This window comes from Zalophus californianus, chromosome 1 (assembly GCF_009762305.2).
Source record: "Zalophus californianus isolate mZalCal1 chromosome 1, mZalCal1.pri.v2, whole genome shotgun sequence".
NCBI classification, from domain to species: Eukaryota; Metazoa; Chordata; class Mammalia; order Carnivora; family Otariidae; genus Zalophus; species Zalophus californianus.
Window position 1 is genome coordinate 147,618,188 of NC_045595.1, and position 17,249 is coordinate 147,635,436.

Below are 17,249 nucleotides of genomic sequence, written 5' to 3' on the forward strand. Positions count from 1 at the left end.
TTCGAACACCCTAAGACGTTGTATAAAATGTAACTGCCATTGCTGGGGGACAATAAATAGCCCAAACAGCTGGAGACCCTCTGAGACGTCTGTACTTACAGTTCCAGAATCAGGATGTAGGACGTGGGGGACTCATAGGTGTCGTGGAGAGTGATGTACTGGGGGTGTTGCAGGTGCTGAAGCAGGGCAGCCTCATGGGCAGCCTGCTCTTTTTTCTTCATTTTTTTGCTAACAAATTTCACGGCGACATCCTTGCGTGTGGCTTTGTGAATGCACTTCTTCACTATGGAGAAACGGCCTCTGGAAAGGGAAAGCGAGAAAGCATTTTGCTAAGCTTCCTCCATCAACGAGGTATTATTTTATTCAAGGATGTGTAAAGTTTTATCTGAAGTGGTTAGACAGTAACACTTATTAGGAATCCTACTTTCCTATTTTTAAATTATAATCTTATCATTCAGAAAAGCCATGTTTCCTTCCTTAGCATTTCAGGGTTCTCTGAGATGCGAAAAACGAGTATCATTTTGAGTCAACAGATTTCTCTGTCACTTTGAACAGCACAGGTTCAGTTTTCTAAGCGGAGTATCTTTCTGTAAAATACAACAATAATAATAATGTTCATGAAGGAAGAGTTGTACTCTATGGTAATTTCAAAAACATTTTTCTAAGAGGCAATTTTGTCCTTTATTTTATATTTATTATCTTGGTATTACAGAAACTCTCTAATATACACAAAAGTAGAGAGAATAGTATAATAGATCTGTGCACCCAGCAGCCAGCTTCAATAATTATCAGCATTTTGCCAACCTTATGCCATCTATTACTTTCCTACCCTCTTGCCTTTTTTTCTGTAGTATTTTTAGCAAAATCCAGATATCATGTTTTTTCACTCATAAATACTTCAGTCATTTCTAATTGACAAGGACATTTAAAAATGTATAACCACCATGCCATCTTCACATCTGACAATATTAGCCACACCTAAAATAGAATGGTTCCCAGACTCCGCTGTAGCCCAGTAGGAGGTAGAAAGAAAGTGAAGTAGAAGGGGGAACTGGTCAGCAACGGGAGCAGAGAAAGGGAGTCAGAGAGGTGACAACCAGTGCCATCCCAGGCCCATCCCTGAGGCGCCCTAACCTATGAGTAGAGGACTCAACCATCCAAAGAGCAGTCCATTCCTCCAGCGGAAATGGAGGCATCCAACACCATGGCCACCACAAACATTGTCCAACTGACTCCTTGACCTGGCTCTGTGCTCACCAAGCACTTTCAGACAATAATAGTCAGATAGTGTTTCTCCACTGTAGATTTCTGACAAAAGAAGAGAATATCATGGGACGCCTGGGTGGCTCAGTCAGTTAAGCGTCTGCCTTTGGCTCAGGTCATGATCCTGGAGGACCTGGGAGGGAGCCCTGCTCAGCGGGGAGTCTGCTTCTCCCTCTCCTTCTGCTCCTCCCCCCACTCATGCTCTCTCTCTGTGTGCCAAATAAATAAATAATAATAATAAATCTTTAAGAAGAGAATATGCTGATCAATAAAACAACTATTTGACAAATACTAATTGAATGCCTATTATGTAGCAGCCATTCTTTTTGCATAGTAAGCAAATATTTGGTAGAACTGGTAGTTCTATTCTATATCATAAATTAATAAATTACCATCTTTTTTTTTTTTTAAAGTAATCTCTATGCCTAATGTGGGGGCTCAAGCTCACAATCCCGGGATCAAGAGTTACGTGCTCCATTCCGCGTGGAGCACTGGGTGTTATGCACAAACAAGGAATCATGGAACACTACATGAAGAACTAATGATGTAATGTATGGTGATTAACATAACAATAAAAAATTAAAAAAAAAAAAGAGTTACGTGCTCCACCGACCGAGCTAGCCAGACATCCCTTCATTATGTTTTTCTTTCTTTATTTGAAAGGGAGTAGGAGAGAGCACAAGTCGGGGGAGGAACAGAGGGAGAGGGACAAACAGACTCCATGCTGAGCATAGAGCCTGAGGCAGGGCTCCATCTCACTACCCTGAGATCATGACCTGAGCTGAAGACAGGAGTCTGGGGCTCAACCACCTGAGCTACCCAGGTGCCCCCATTCTGGTTTTTAACAGCACTCTTGTTTCGTTATTAGAGATCACCCCTTCCAGGGGACTTTGGATGCATGAAAACAATTGAATCCTAGGGAGAGCTCACCTGAACTAAGTGGCCATGTTGAGGTGCTGCTATACCTTACTTTTTGTTTTAAAAATTTTATTTATTTATTTGAGAGAGAGAGACAGAGAGGCCATGAGGTGGGGGTGGGGAGGGGCAGAGGGAGAAGCAGACTCCCCGCTGAGCAGGGAGGCCAATGCAGGGCTCTATCCCGGGACCCTGGGATCATGACCTGAGCCCAAGACAGACACTTTACCCACTGAGCTACCCAGGCACCTCAATACCTTAGTTTTTTTTTTTAATCGTGCGTATCCAAGTGACACATCCCCATGATTTAAAAAGTCAACTATCTTCAAGGTTTCTTATTAAAACTAATAGTATCCATCCTCCCACACCCAACCCCATTTTCCTTACCTGAGAGGAAGTTTAACGTATCAGGTAATTATATTTTAGCTTAGTATTGGGGTAGTCTATGTTTGTGTGGCTACTTCTTGATGTTTCAGTTTTCATTATAATCTGTTGACACCCACTCCAGGAAGGGAGATGTTAGCCTCTCTCCCCTCCCTGTCGCCACCACATGACCATTTTCCCCATCCCCTGTCCTCCCAACAAAATGATATTTTAATCAATATTCAGTGTTTCAATTATTGCAACTAGGTCAGAGCTACTCACAGTTGCAGCTCCAGTAAATTGTGAATATTTTTCTTTTTGTGATAGAATTTGGCCCCATTTCTGACAAAGACTGCCCCTTATGAGAACCACTCAAGGATTAGTCTGGGACTAATAAGTCACGGCAGGGGGACCAAGTGGTTTATAACATAGTTCCGTTCTCGAAGTCTTGCTCTGCTTCTGTGGGTGTGTTCTATCTGTGCACACCTTGAAAGCAGCCCAGGATTTGTGTTGTTCCAGGCACAGAATTAGGGGATCTCCTTCTTTAGCTCTCTTCTCACTGAGATTTCCCACACATTCTTTGGCTCCCATGGGTCCGTTTTTATAGATGGGAATCCCTCAGAGTTTTAGCTTCTTGCTTGGGTTAAAGCAATGAGTGAGAGAAAGAAGGGAGAGAGGGAAAGGCATTTTCCTGCTCTCTTCAGCTCAAAGGGACCCCCTTTCCTGTCTTTTGGCCAGAAAGATGGGTTTCCTTTGGAGTTGCCCCCTGTGCATGCTGCCCAGTTCCCTGGTTTGGCTGGCCCTTGGGTTAAAGCCCAACAAACAAACCAGAGACCTCACTGCCGCTGTCCTTGACTTTCAAGTTTTAACTGGGCTCCCCATTCTCCAGTTCTTTACTTCTCAGATTCCTGAGGTAGTTGCTTTTTTTGTATTTTGTCCAGGGATTCTGGTTCTCATCAGTGGGAGAGATAGGCCACAATGGGCTTACTCTGTCTTGGGGGGCACTGGAAGTTGGCTCATTCTAAAAGGGGACTAAACGGTGTTTGGAATCTCTGAGTGGAGGGGGTGCAGACAGCCTGTCAATTCGACCTTCACTGTAGGGTGATCTGAGTGGATGGTTTAGTGGGGAAAGCTCCAAAGTCAGTATCTTTAAGACTTTCTTCTTGGGCTGGTCAGATTTCCCAAAGAAAGATCCTCCTACTTCCTGCCTAGATCATGAAGCTGCGGTTGTCCACTTTTGGAGGCCGGGTGGTTGAGAAAGCTGGGGTCCTGAGTATCCAGCAGGGATATAGTCTCCTAAGGGGCCTGTTTGCTGGAAGGTTCTGCTGCCCCCAACTGTGCCAGTGTCTCTGAAAACAGAGGCACTTTGTTTTACCCTGTCTAGAGAATGGACCTGCCCCCGGTTCCTGCATGGGGGAAGGATCATTGTACCCTGCCAGTGGCCGGCAGGAGGCCCAGAGCCACACCCTCTCACACAGAGTTTCAACCCCTCCTTCCTACTTCTGGTTTGCAGAGGTACTTGATGTGGCCATTACCCCGGCCTTTGGGGAATTCTGCTGCAAAAGTTGCACAAGCTCTCACTTGATCCCACGACTGACTTGGACTGAGTTCTTCAGGTCTCCTAGGTCATTTGTCACTCTTTCACTTGTTTCCTGCTTCAAATATGTTACTAGCTATCTCTTCTTCCAGTGCCCTCATCCTTATGTGCCTGATTAGAAAAATTCCTTTAGTGGAGGTTCAGTGAAGTCTCAGGAAGGAGTGAAAACAGATGGCTGGGTTCAACCTGCCATCCTTGCCTAGAGGCCTGGCCCTGCTACCTTTTTGGATCCCGTATAGGTCACCAGTCAGCATTTCCAGGGGACAACTCTCTGGCTTCTTTACATTGCCGTGGTGCCTGTCTAGTTTATTTCCGGCTAACCATGCCATGCTCCAGTGCTCTTTCCTTTGGTAGATGGACTTTAGGAGCAAAGATATTTCTTTTGGCATCATGGTTTTTATACTATTTAATTACCAGAGAGCTATCTTTAACAAGATGGTCATATAGGCCTAGAATTCTAGGTTTAAGTGCAATGGAGGAAGTTGACCCACGTCTATGGCCCACAGATACCTTTTGTGTGTCTCACATCAGTATCTACATGTTTTATTTCCCTTCTGTTCACATACAGCATTTTTAAAGGATCTCCTGAAAATAGGAGGACTGTACTTGGAGGAGAGGAAAAGCTTCAGATGGTTGGGGATAAGATTTTTTTTTAAAAAACATCAATTGCCTTGAACAGATCAGAAACTTGATCTCCCCTTTGGGAAATACTAAAACATCATCTCTTCTAGGTAAAACATGCCTTCACCTATGGCTCTCAACAGCAAATGCTTGTCTTGGGAAAGAAATCACGGGTGCATCTAGGCGATACAACCAGTTTCATTTAGAACCAGGTGGGGATTCGATTCATTACAGGAGTTGTACCTAGCTTCACAAAACTTCACTATAATGGGGCAAACTAGATTTCAATGGCTAGAGCTTATTTTTGACAAAAATTGCTACAGTGAGAAACCACATGTTTGTTTTACTAAAAACAAACACAGGCTTAAGAATTGGGTAGGTCAGGGTTAGAATCCTGGCTCTACATTTGCTAGTTTCAAGACCTTGAAAAAGTTACTTAATTCCCCAAGCCTGGGTTCCTTTCCTGGAAATCTACTCAAACACTACCTCATGATGTGGTAAGGATTACGTTAAATATCTCTCATTTAATATCTGCATAGTATCTGCAACCCTATAGATGCTCAAGAAGCATCATCATCAACACCATGTAAATTTCCATTGGCCTTTTTTTTCCCCTCCGGCCACACAAAGAGTGAAAGGAGAGCAAAAGTTGGTTTTTGATGAAAGGTATTATGATGAAAGGTTGTGAATTACATTGTGACTCCTGCCTAAGAAGTGGGAATAGCAAACATCTGGGCTCTTTCCACAACCTCTGTCACAACCACCCCACTCAGGAAACGTTATGCTTCATTGAGAGACATCAGTCAGAGATAGAGATGATGGTAATGGCCCACTGTTAGTGGATGCTCTTTTATTTACACATCCAGGTGGGGGTGGAGGACTTGTAAAAGCTCCCCACCCTCTCACCTAGACCCCATGCAAACCAATGCCCACATAGAGATGATCCTCCATTTTGTTTCTTTCCATCAACTATTTTCTGGGACAGGTGATACATTTTTTTTCATTGTTTTGTTAAAAGTCATATTTTTATCTTTTCATTTTTGAGGACACGCTTTTCTAACCAAAATAGAGACAGAGAGACAGAGAGATTGTGTGTGTGTGTGTGTGTGTGTGTGTGTGTGTGTGTGTGTAGGGGGGATTGGACTGGAAATATCCATAAAACAATGTGATTGGGCTTGACATATGGACATATATAGAAACCTGAACCAAAAATTAGTGATTATACCTTCTTCTCAGGAACACATGGAACTTCTAACAAAAATTGACCATGCACTGCAAATAAAGCAAGTCCCAACAAAAGTCAGAGTCAGTATCACATAGATCAAGTTCTTCAACTACAGTGTAATTAAGTTAGACATCAGTAACAAGAAGATAATTTGTAAAAATCTCATACAGCTGGAAATTTTAAAGCATTTCTATTACACTTAGGTCAAAGAAAAAAATCATAGTTGAACTCAATGATAATGAAAGTGCCACATATCAGAACTCAGGAGATATAGCTAAAATTGTATTTTGAAGAAAAGGCTGAGCCTTAAATTCTTATATTAGAACAAAAGAAAGGCTGACAGTTGACAAGTGAAGCCTCCCCTCCAACTTAAAAAGTTCAAAAAAAGAGCGATAAAAATACACATAAATATTCTAGTTTTTTTCTTACTATAGAGAGAATACACTTAGTAAGGAGAAACAAACAACACTAAAAGCAAGTCGTTATTCTGATGTGATGATGTAAAGTGCCCATGAATGAAGGAATAGAAAAACGGGGTCATTACCTTCCAATTTCATTTAGCTCAGTATAAGCAGAATCAAAATTTTCCTTCCAGGAAATGGTGGCGCCATCAGCAGCAGCATCTTTGGAAGAGAGAGAATCCATTTATGATACTGAGGAAGCCATACAAGAATAAAGAAAAGATTAGCAGAAAATCTCCTGCATTGCCCCAACGCAACTCTTGTGACCAAATAGGGAGTCTAACTTAGTGGGGAAAATGCCAGGATTCTCTGAAATGTTATTTTTAAGAATATCATCCAAGGGGAAGCCGACATGACAGAATCAGACCCCCCCCACCCCTGCCACCCATGCCATCTACATAAACAAGAGAAAACTTGGGACAATCAGAGATGTAATCTCTGGATATTTTAAAATAGAAATTTGGTAGAAAAAAAATCAGAAGGAGAAAAACACACGGAAGGCGTAGAAAAGCCAGTGAGAATCAGAGCTGCAGGGGGATGCAGTGGAGGTTAGGGGAAGAGTTACAAGGGCCCAGAGGAGGAAAGGAGAGACTGTGCTCAAAACATCCTAACCACTGCTCTGTCAGCCAGCTGCCTCAGTGATGAGCTTAGCTGGTATACTCTTTGGCAGCATTATCTTATATGATGTGTTAATTCCCTGGCAATGATTTATACACAGACACACGTGCGCAAGCATGCACACCAATACATATATGTGCGTCTCTTGGGACCAAGGCTCACGAGAAGGAACACATGAAGCAGAATTTAGTTAGTGGCTTGGGAGGAGAGGACTGAGCTGACAGTGAGGCTCTTATGACCCGGGCCACCTCAGGCCACCCAGAGCACAGCTGGGCTGAGGCTCAGGTGCCTTATCTATATGGAATTCTGATGAAACAGAGACCCAGGGCCAAGGTTTCCCAGTGAGTCATGGGTCCACGGGAGCAAGCCCACTGGGAGGGAGCTGAAACCCTGGGGACGGGCTGGGGAGCACTTCCAGAGTCAGTGGGGGTTGGGGGGGCTGGGCTGTAGCCGAAGGCCCTAGAAGGTTTCTGAAGCCCCTCTGGAGACTCCGGGATCCCCTTAACCCAGAGACATACAGGTCTGTTGTCTTTCCAGGGCAGTGACCTCCTCCTCTACCCCAACACAGACACGTTCCTTGTACCACGGAACACCTCAGGACTTGGAGATTTCTTCAGACTAACAAGTGTCCTCTTCCAAAATGTTCTTGGGACCAAGGGGGTGAGACAGTGAATAGGTGGTATTTGTAAAATACTCATGTGTAGCCAGTTATAGGTGTATCTTAATTATCCAACACAACCACATAAAAATGTATCCATCGTGAGGGGCGCCTGGGTGGCTCAGTCGGTTAAGGGTCTGCCTTTGGCTCAGGTCATGATCTCAGGGTCCTGGGATCGGGCTCCCTGCTCAGCTGGGAGTCTGCTTCTCCTTACCCCTCTGCCCCTCTTCCCACTCATGTGCACGCTCTCTCTCACGAGTAAATAAATAAAAATCTTAAAAAAAAACATGTATCTACCTTGAAAAAAGACATTCTGGGAAGGCTGGGGGTGGCGAAACTATCAAATACTCATTTTGATTTAAATCCTTCAAGCAGCTTGCTTCCCTCTCCCCAGCTTAAACTGGTAAGCGGGGCTGTCTCTAATGCTGTGAGGCACACTTATGCCTTGCAGGGGGTCCCAGGGGAGAGGAGGTTTGGTGTCCCCATCTAGGAAAAGGGGCAGACAGCATCCAGGTGACTCACAACTCCTGCCCGCCCCTCTCTGTTCCCGGGGACCTACGCAGGTGCCCAGGGACCCTGGCAGGCTCAGGGTAGACATGGGTGGCAGACCTCACTTTTGCTCCAGGACAACTGAAATCACACTTTTCATCAGGTCTCTGATACGTTGCTTGACGGAAGCCACTGGCAAATGCAGGTTACACCTCCTGCGTGGTGGCCTGCCATGCCAAGGGCCAGCCAGCACCGATGAGTGTGTGAGCTGCCCGGGCGCCTTGCCGCCCCCGCCTGGGGTGCTGGGCATGGCCGGGACTCACCGTACTCGGGGAGTCGCACAAACTCCGAGGGCTCGCTGGGAAGGCTGATCCCCCAGGGGTTACTGGCGCTGACTCGGAACTGATAAGGACTCCCAGGACTGAGGTCCTCGACAACGAGGTAAGTGTCCAAGGTCGAAGCCACCGACTGCTGCCAGGCCTGGGAACCTAGCGCAAGATTTCCGAGGAGAGGGAAAGAGAAAAAGCCAGAGGGACATTGTTTCAAAGACCTTCAGCAAACAAAGAAAGGGAAGTTGACACATTTCCATTCTAGGAACCTTTGTGGTTGCTGATTGGGCTCAGCAAGCCTGTGGGCCAACTGCAGCAGGTTTGGGCTCCATTTCCTAAATGACTGAATGGATCATGAGGGGCGGGAAAGCAGCTGGCCTAGGGATGCCGCTCATTTCCAGACGGGCATGTGTGAGGGTGAGAAGGCAGAGCTCATACAGAATTTACAGAGGAACGTGTGGCAACTCGTTAACAAGGCACAAAAATATATCATAAATCACAAGATGCGAGAATATATGCATTGGGAAGTGGAAACAAACTAGAAGTGAACAAGCACTGAGCACTCCATGCACGTGAAGTGCTGTGCCAGGCGTCCACGTGATTCTCCCATTTCACTTCCACACTGAAATCCCCAGAAACCCTGCGAGGTTGGGAATGGGAGGAACCGAAGCTCAGAAAGATGAAACGATTTTTCTCATGAGAACTGCCTGAACATGATGAGCTAAGAACTGCACAGTGCGGAGGAAACCACTAGCTTTGAGAGACGCGTCCCCCGGCTCAGCTCGGACACCTGTGTGCTGAGCGGGGACGCGCAAGAGCGAACAGCTTCACAAAGACGCAGAAGTAAACAGCTTTGTAACTGCACAGGGCCTCCTCGGCAGAAGAAAGAAGACTTGAGATACTATGAGCAATGGAGAGTGCAACAAATGATTTTGGTTCTGGGCACGAACAGTGGCTGGAAATTCAGCTGTGTAATTCATAATGCGGTTCAGAGATGTGTTATTAACAACTAGAGCTAGCTGACAGCTTCTTATGTAACTAATTCGTCTTGATAATAGGTGACAGGTCCAGGTGTTTCTGACTGCTGAACTATGTATGCACCCTCAGCATGTAAACGTAACAAATTTAAACAATGAACAGCTTTTTAAAATCATTATACACATGTATGTATGTAAAATTGAGAGGTCACACAAAATGTGTATGCAATCTCTATTTATATATGTGATCTCTAACTTTTATCTGGGGGTGGGGGTAAAGCTCTGCTTCTGCTACCCTAGTTATCACTCTGGGAGAAAGATCACCAATTCGCAAACTTGACACCTGGGTTTAATGCCAGCCATGCTTCTTACTAATGCCTGCCTCGTGTTCCTTAACTTTCTTTAGGCCTTAGCCTCCTCATCTGTAAAATGGGCCTGATTGCCCCTGTCTGGGGAATAGGGCTTATTAAGGGCAGAAGTGCACACGAAGGCACTTTGAAATCTGCCAGGAGTCATTATCAGTTTGGCGAAAACCACTGCTAGAAGTTGAGATCAGAAGGCGGCTGTAGTCCAGCACTGAGGTCTTTATGCTGAGTTGGAAGACACAAGAAGGAACAGCTGATGAAAGGCATGCAGGTAGTTTATGACTCTGAAGGACCTCCCCTTTTGAGGAAGGGAAGAAAGAAACCACATAGGAGGGGGTAGTAGGGGGAGCCAGCGCACCTTCTTCTCTGTACTCCACGGTGTAACCGGAAATTGTGCAGTTTCCCGTGCTGGAGGGAGGCAGCCAGCGGAGGATCACGGAGGTGCAGCTTCTCTCCTGGGCGATGGGGCGGTTAGGGGCCGCTGGAACACCTTCGCAGACAGAAGTTATGGTCAAGCGCTATTTCTGCAGAATTTGGCATTTTGTACCAACGTTGAATGTTTCCTAGGAAACATGACCTTCCCCATGTCTCACATTTTTCCTACGGCCCTTTCCACCAAGTGGTACACCTTTCTCCAGGCCCTGGAGAGGCCTGACAGATACTCTTTGGGGTTAGAAGTTCTTCTTTGGGCTAAAGACTGCACGCCGGAGATAAAGCTAGACCCGGAAACTATGCAGATAAGTTATGGTGGGCCACAGAGTGCTCTTAGCGAGGACTCCTCTCCCCTTTGCTGGACTTTGGGATTTCACAATGGACATTTTCTTCCCCAGGTCTCAGGGAATCCTTGTAATGTCTACTTAAAATATTTGATGAACATAAATTCATAGAGATAGGAAGTAGAACGGTGGCTGCCAGGGGCAGTGGGGAGGGGGGATGGGGAGCTGTTGTTTAATGGATATAGGATTTAGTTTTGAAAGATGAAAAGAGTTCTGGAGATTGCTTGCACAGCGGTATGAATGTACTCAACACTACAGAATGTACATTAACATTGGTTAAGATGTTCAATTTTATGTTACATATATTTTACCGTAATAAAAAATATTTTTAAACTATAAAAGGTGTTTGATGAACAAAGAGCCTGTACCTTGCACTTTAACTGTAGCAGATGTAGATGCAGTGCCGTGGTCATTTGTTGCTATGCAGGTATAAATCCCACTGTCTTGGGGCATCAGATTGCAAATCTTCAGGGTGATTTCCCCCGAATCACTAGAAACACCAAAAGGATGCTCCTCAGACTCTAGTAATGACACAATTGACTGATGGGTAAAATCCCATAGGATGGGCACATGGTGTGCTGAGCTGAATCCTCAGGCCCACGGTCTCGTCCTAGCTCTGGGACTTTCCTGTACACCTTGGGTGATCACCTTGTCTTTCTATAGTCCCATTTCTTTATGGGGGAAATTCTTGCCTCTCCTATGTCTCATGTTTGTTGTATATAGGGTATAGGGATAGAAAAGGAGTAAAACAAGATAAGAATTAGAACATGGTTTGAAATATATAAAGCCCTATGCAATATTACTGGTATTATTACCACTAGCAACTTTGTCCTAAAATATTCTCAGTCTCATAGAACAATAACAAATGGTACAAGAAATTGGAGGGGCAACTGGGTGGCACAGTCAGTTAAGCGTCTGACTCTTGGTTTCAGCTCAGGTAGTGATCTTGGGATCCTGGGATTGAGCCCCATGTGGGACTTCATGCTCCGCATGGAGTCTCCTTGGGATGCTCTCTCTCTTTCCCTCTGCTCTCCCCTCCACGCTCACTCTTTCTCTCTAATAGGTGAATAAATCTTAAAAAAAAAAAAAAGAAGAAGAAGGGGCACCTGGGTGACTCAGTCAGTTAAATGTCTGCCTTCTCTTTGGCTCAGGTTGTGATCCCAGGGCCCTGAGATCGAGCCTCGCTGCTCCTCAGGGAGCCTGCTTCTCCCTCTCCCTCTGCCCCTCCCCCCCCACTCCTGCTCTCTCTCTCTCTCTCTCTCTCTCTCTCTCAAGGAAATAAATATTTTTTAAAAAGATTTAATAAAAAACAAGAAAATGGAACAACTGAGAATGAAAATGTTTAAGTATTTCAAATTCTACTAGGGGACCCTCAGAACAAGTAAGTGAATTAAGTAAAAGGCAAATTCCACCACTAAATGCTAACTTCCCTAGTAGGCCCTGTCTGGGGGCCAGGATGTCACAAGGGAAGCGCTGCTCAGAAAGGGTGAAATGCAGCAGTCACCATCAACCCCACTCCTCCCCGCTGTGGAGACATATACAGCCTGTGGCTCTTTGGGACCCTCACCAAGCACTGGCTCTCACACTAAGTTTCATGGGCCCACTGATCTTAGGACCTGGCCACTCCTGGCCATCTTTGCTGGGAATATCATTTCATATGCACAAAAATTAAGTTAATGGATGGGAGTTTGATTCTAGATGATTCTTTGATAAATGCTTAAGTACTTAGGGCTCCTTACTGCTTGTCCGCTATAAACAGTAGTTAGGGGGCGCCTGGGTGGCTCAGTCGTTAAGCATCTGCCTTCAGCTCGGGTCATGATCTCAGGGTCCTGGGATCGAGCCCCGCATCGAGCCCCGCATCGAGCCCCGCATCGAGCCCTGCATCAGGCTCCCTGCTCCGTGGGGAGCCTGCTTCTCCCTCTCCCACTCCCCCTGCTTGTGTTCCCTCTCTCACTGTGTCTCTGTCAAATAAATAAATAAAATCTTTAAAAAAAATAAACAGTAGTTAGTACACAATAAATACTAACAGAATGATTGGGAGGCTGGCAACCAAGGGTATTTTTTTTTTAAACACCCTTTCTTTATGGAAGCATGTGTATGGCTGGATTTTCTATTTAACATTTGCATATTTTGGAGTGAGTCTTTTCCTTTTCTTCTAAGAAAATTGTTCTTAGGTTAATGGAGGAATTCAATAGATCACTGTTTCACAGGATCCTGACGGGCACAAAGAAACCCCAGGATGTTGGGATGTGAGACCCACATTCCTCCCACAGGTCTGGAGCCTTTGCCACTACTATTGACATAGAGATTCCCTTGGGGAGCCTTCGGGAAAGATCAGCCTATTGGGTGGATGTACATCAGTGACTGTCAAAGCTCTTTGAAAGCATGGTTCATGCTTGACCTAAGATATAGAGGTTTACGTTTTTTTTTTCCCCCCAAAGATTTTATTTGTTTGACAGAGAGAGAGACCACGGGAGAGGGAACACAAGCAGGGGGAGTGGGAGAGGGAGAAGCAGGCTTCCCACTGAGCAGGGAGCCCAATGAGGGGCTCAAACCCAAGACCCTGGAATCACGACCCGAGCTGAAGGCAGACACTTAACCAGCTTAGCCACCCAGGCGCCCCTAGAGGTTTATATTTTTATTTGTCGAGTGTGGATGCAGAATGCAGTCTTGCCAACTGTCCTTGTAGGTTCAGGTACGTCTCTGTGATGCCGAGCAGCATGTGAGCATGCGGGGGCCCTTGCGCCGTCTGGCAGGCTTGGTGGCAGGTAGCAGCGAGCGGCGGGGCTGTGTGAGAGCACTGGCACAAGAACACGCTTTCCTGAGCTGCCCGCGGTGGTTGACTCTATTTCTCTCCTCATCAAGGCCAAGTATTTGTGTTAGAATAGGCCCCAGGGCAGCTGACCCCCCATAGAACCTAAGGCCCAGCACGGAGGCTGCACTAAGGTGCCGGCGGTGTCCATGTGGGGTGCTCAGCTTACCAGGAGGAGACGGTGGATGTGGCCGAGCTGTTGTCCGTGTCAAGGACGTTCTGGTCTGGCCCCTTCCAGGTGATGGTGGGCTTGGGCCGCCCACAGACTTTGCACTGCAGTGTCACTGTGTCCCCAAGCAAGCAGGTCACATCCACTAAGGGCACAAGGAATTCTGGGGCCACTGTGGTCAGATTGACATAAATCATCATTTAGAACAAACAGAATAAATAGCCATTTCCCAACACCACCTTCTCCTGCCCCCCATGGGTAATGATTCAAATAACCTTCAGCTTAATACTGTTGAGTCATCCGTGTCCCAAGAAGTATTTTAAAAATAATAAATGTTTGTTTCAGAAAATCAGGAAACACAGATAAGTAAGAAGAAGAAAAGGCTCCATGATGTCCTGATACAGAGGTAACTACTGAGAACATTTTGGTCTATGTCCTTTGGGCTTTCATCAACACCCTTTTTCTTACACAAATTACACATATTGCAAGTTGTGGTCTTTCCCACCCCAGCAGTTTATCGTGAACACCTTTCCTTGTCACAGAACCACACTACCATTATTTACAGCCTCTTCCTCATTGCTGGGTTTGCCACAATTTATTTAGCCAAACCCCACGTTCTCAATTCTACTTTTTAACTCACCTTCTTGGATGAAATTTGGATTTAAGATCTGAAAAACACAAAGAAACAGAAAACTGCTTAAATCCTAAACTACTGAAAAACAACAGGAGACTTCTACCCTCTTGAGTAAAAAGGAAGTACGGTTTCAGGAGACGAAGCCTGGAGGCCAGGCTCTCTTGCTTGCGACCGTGTCAGCATCTCAGTAACAACTCCGAGCACCTGCTGTGCTTCCCTCTCTACTCTGGTTCTTCACGCTCCTCTGGGCGGCCCAGGGTCCCAGGCAGGTGTATCATGACTGTGAGCTCTGCTGGCTGCGGCTGGCCTTTCTCTCCCGCGTTTCACTTCCTCGGTGGCTCTTCCTCCCTGTCAAATGCATAAAAGCCCTGCTCCCCGTCCCGCTTCAATCTGCGCTCGAGCAATGTGTTGGCACCGGGTCTTCCCGGTGTCACGGATTTTCAAAAGCAGAGCACCTGACCTGGATCAAACTGCAATGGTCATTGACATTCACCACTAACCATTAACCCAGTGGTTTCCTTCCAGATGTAGCCCTCCCCCACCAAACAGGGGAACGTTCTCTTCAAGCAGCTACATGCAGAGCTTGTGTGGTTGCAGGGGAAAGGGAAGGTCATACACATCCATCCTGTCCCCAGCATAGGGCTACTTGAAAAGCACTGACCTAGGGGTTCTAGCCCTTCGTGCTGCCTAGGTGAAAACACGGACTTAGGCCAACAAAGTGACCTGAGGTTTGCATGGCTGGCTGGCAGAGACACTGTGGGGGCTCTTGACACACATTGTAAAGGCTGCCTCGTGACCCCATGGATCTTCACAGATGATGGACTTCTGGCCGACCAGCCATGCTGAAAAGTCACCCCTTCTCGATTTTTCTCTCATCTTTTGTTTTACCTCTCATCACGGGAGTGCAGGTTATAAAGCTTGGTGGGGTGAACAAAACATGGGTTTCAGAGTCAGAAAGGCTGGGGCTCACCTCCTTTGTTTCGTGTGATAACAACTTAAGATTTATTACATCAGTTTCCTTCCCTATAAAATGGGGATAACTAATACCTATTGCGAAATGTTATCGCAAAGATCAAATGAGTAATATATGTCAAGTGCTTGACACAATGCTTGAAAAGTATTCAATGACTACTTAAGTAAAGAAAGATGATCTAATTCTTGTCATCTGCCTTCTGCTAAGCAGCCTATTGTTACAGTGCCTTTTCTCTAAGAGTTTATGTTGTAAAATTCTTCTCTCCTTCGTAAATGAAGCCAGACAGCTCACGTGCCTCACAAATGGCCCATTGGTGCCTTCATACTCATCTTCCTGTACTTACTTCTGTTGTATGTGAACACGGTTTCTGTCTGTTCTTCCCTTAATCAGGATCCATGTGAGCCCTTTGGAACAAAGATGCTATTTTCTCCCTTTGGATTCTCCTTTGCAAACCAATTGCCCACATATAGCACCCAGCTTTTTCATAAAGTGAGCTGTGGAAAACCCTTGCAATGACAAGTCCTGGGGCTGTCAAGTCTTGAGACTGACCTTGGCAGTGTCCTCTGCTAATCTCAAAGGCCACATACACCGCTGCCCGGCCTTCCTTTAAATCAGTGGTTCTCAATCCTTAACCCGGGCAACTTTAAAAACACGAAAAGACCAATGCCTGGACCTCAGGCCTAGAGATTCTTTTAGTTGGTGTGAAGTGGGGCCAGATATCAGGATTTTTGAAAGCTGCCTCAGGGGAATCAACATGCACCCTGGTTTGAGGAAAGCCGCTGAAAGCCCCCTCTATCCAAGGGAACTGGTCTCAGGTAAACCAACTCCCTGCCCCTGAGGTTTTTCTGGGGTGGGGCAGGGAGATGTGGGGGCATTTGGTAGAAGCTGCCTTTCCCACACCTAAGAGACCCCCTCTTCGTGAGGAGACATGGGGCTATGGCAGGGGGACAGCCCGGGAACATGGTGGGCAGCACCCCATCACTTGTGATGTTGAGGAGGCCACAAAGTTCCCCCCCCCCCCCGGCTTAGCCAAGGCAGAGAGAATGACATTGGCACCAGTCATTTCACAGTCTAAGAAAAGGAGATGAAGAATATTTTCTAAATGTTATCAGGGCTTATCACAGAGTGGCAAGATCAAGGGTGGCTTTTCCCCCATTCAAAAAACATGGTCTCCTCCTCCAGGCTGGTGCAAGCTTTTACGGATTTAGAGACGCTAGGATGGAGGCTCTACCCTCAGGATTTATAAAATGCCTAAATTTCCGGTGATTTTTTTCTTTCTCTTCTTACCTGGGCTTTCCAAATATTCTGCAGTCCTTATGTTTCACTTTTATAATCTTTTTCAAAGGAAAAGAGGGCACAGTTAGAGCTACTAGACTGTAGGTTCCTCAAGGACTGGAGCATGTTATTTTTCTTGTATCTTAGGCCCCTAGCCTGGCTTCTGCTGTGAAATGGGCATTTAATACATGTTGGTTGAATGAATATTTGACCTTTGTCCTCATTCCAGTTCTTCTAAGAATTGGGGATGGCTCATAAATAGAATCTGGAACTAGGTCCGTACGATCTATAAAATAATTATTTCAGGGTGTATTACTAATAATATTTATCAGAGCCAAGTTTTCAAACACAGATGGAAAGCAAACTTTTGGGAAAACGATGAAAAAAAAATAAAATCCATTGCCTCTGAGAGAGGAGGTTCTCAGCGGCGTTCCACTCACGAGGGAATATAAACTTCAGGAGCAGACAAAGCATATAGTGTCCAGACCCCAAGCAGACACACTCTCTTGCCTTGGACATTCTTAAACAGCTTAGGCCTCATTTGTAGCTGTAAATTGGGGATAACGGTGTGCACCGGAAAGCTTGTTTGATGCAAGGGCTCATTTGTTCCGATAAAGATGTACTGAGCTGCTCCTTGGTTGTAACCTGCAGCGAGCAAGGCAGACATGCTCTTCGGCCAAAAGTCTGGTGGGGAAGACAGAATTCAGGGATCTCTGCACAGCGGCCAGG

At 45.8% G+C, this 17,249-nt stretch overlaps 1 protein-coding gene across 14 annotated transcripts in view; it reads right to left on the reverse strand.

Annotated features, from left to right (window-relative positions):
• The window catches only part of KALRN (kalirin RhoGEF kinase), a 646,977-nt gene that overhangs the window by 10,630 nt on the left and 619,098 nt on the right, over positions 1 to 17,249 (reverse strand). For all 14 annotated transcript variants that reach the window (XM_035724481.1, XM_035724478.1, XM_035724483.1 and 11 more), the window contains 7 exons: positions 14,279 to 14,306; positions 13,639 to 13,810; positions 11,026 to 11,147; positions 10,240 to 10,371; positions 8,534 to 8,698; positions 6,529 to 6,607; positions 100 to 300 (listed from right to left, as the gene is read on the reverse strand). In XM_035724481.1, coding sequence (XP_035580374.1) covers positions 100 to 300; positions 6,529 to 6,607; positions 8,534 to 8,698; positions 10,240 to 10,371; positions 11,026 to 11,147; positions 13,639 to 13,810; positions 14,279 to 14,306 — 899 coding nt within the window. The remainder of the gene's footprint in view (positions 1 to 99; positions 301 to 6,528; positions 6,608 to 8,533; positions 8,699 to 10,239; positions 10,372 to 11,025; positions 11,148 to 13,638; positions 13,811 to 14,278; positions 14,307 to 17,249) is intronic.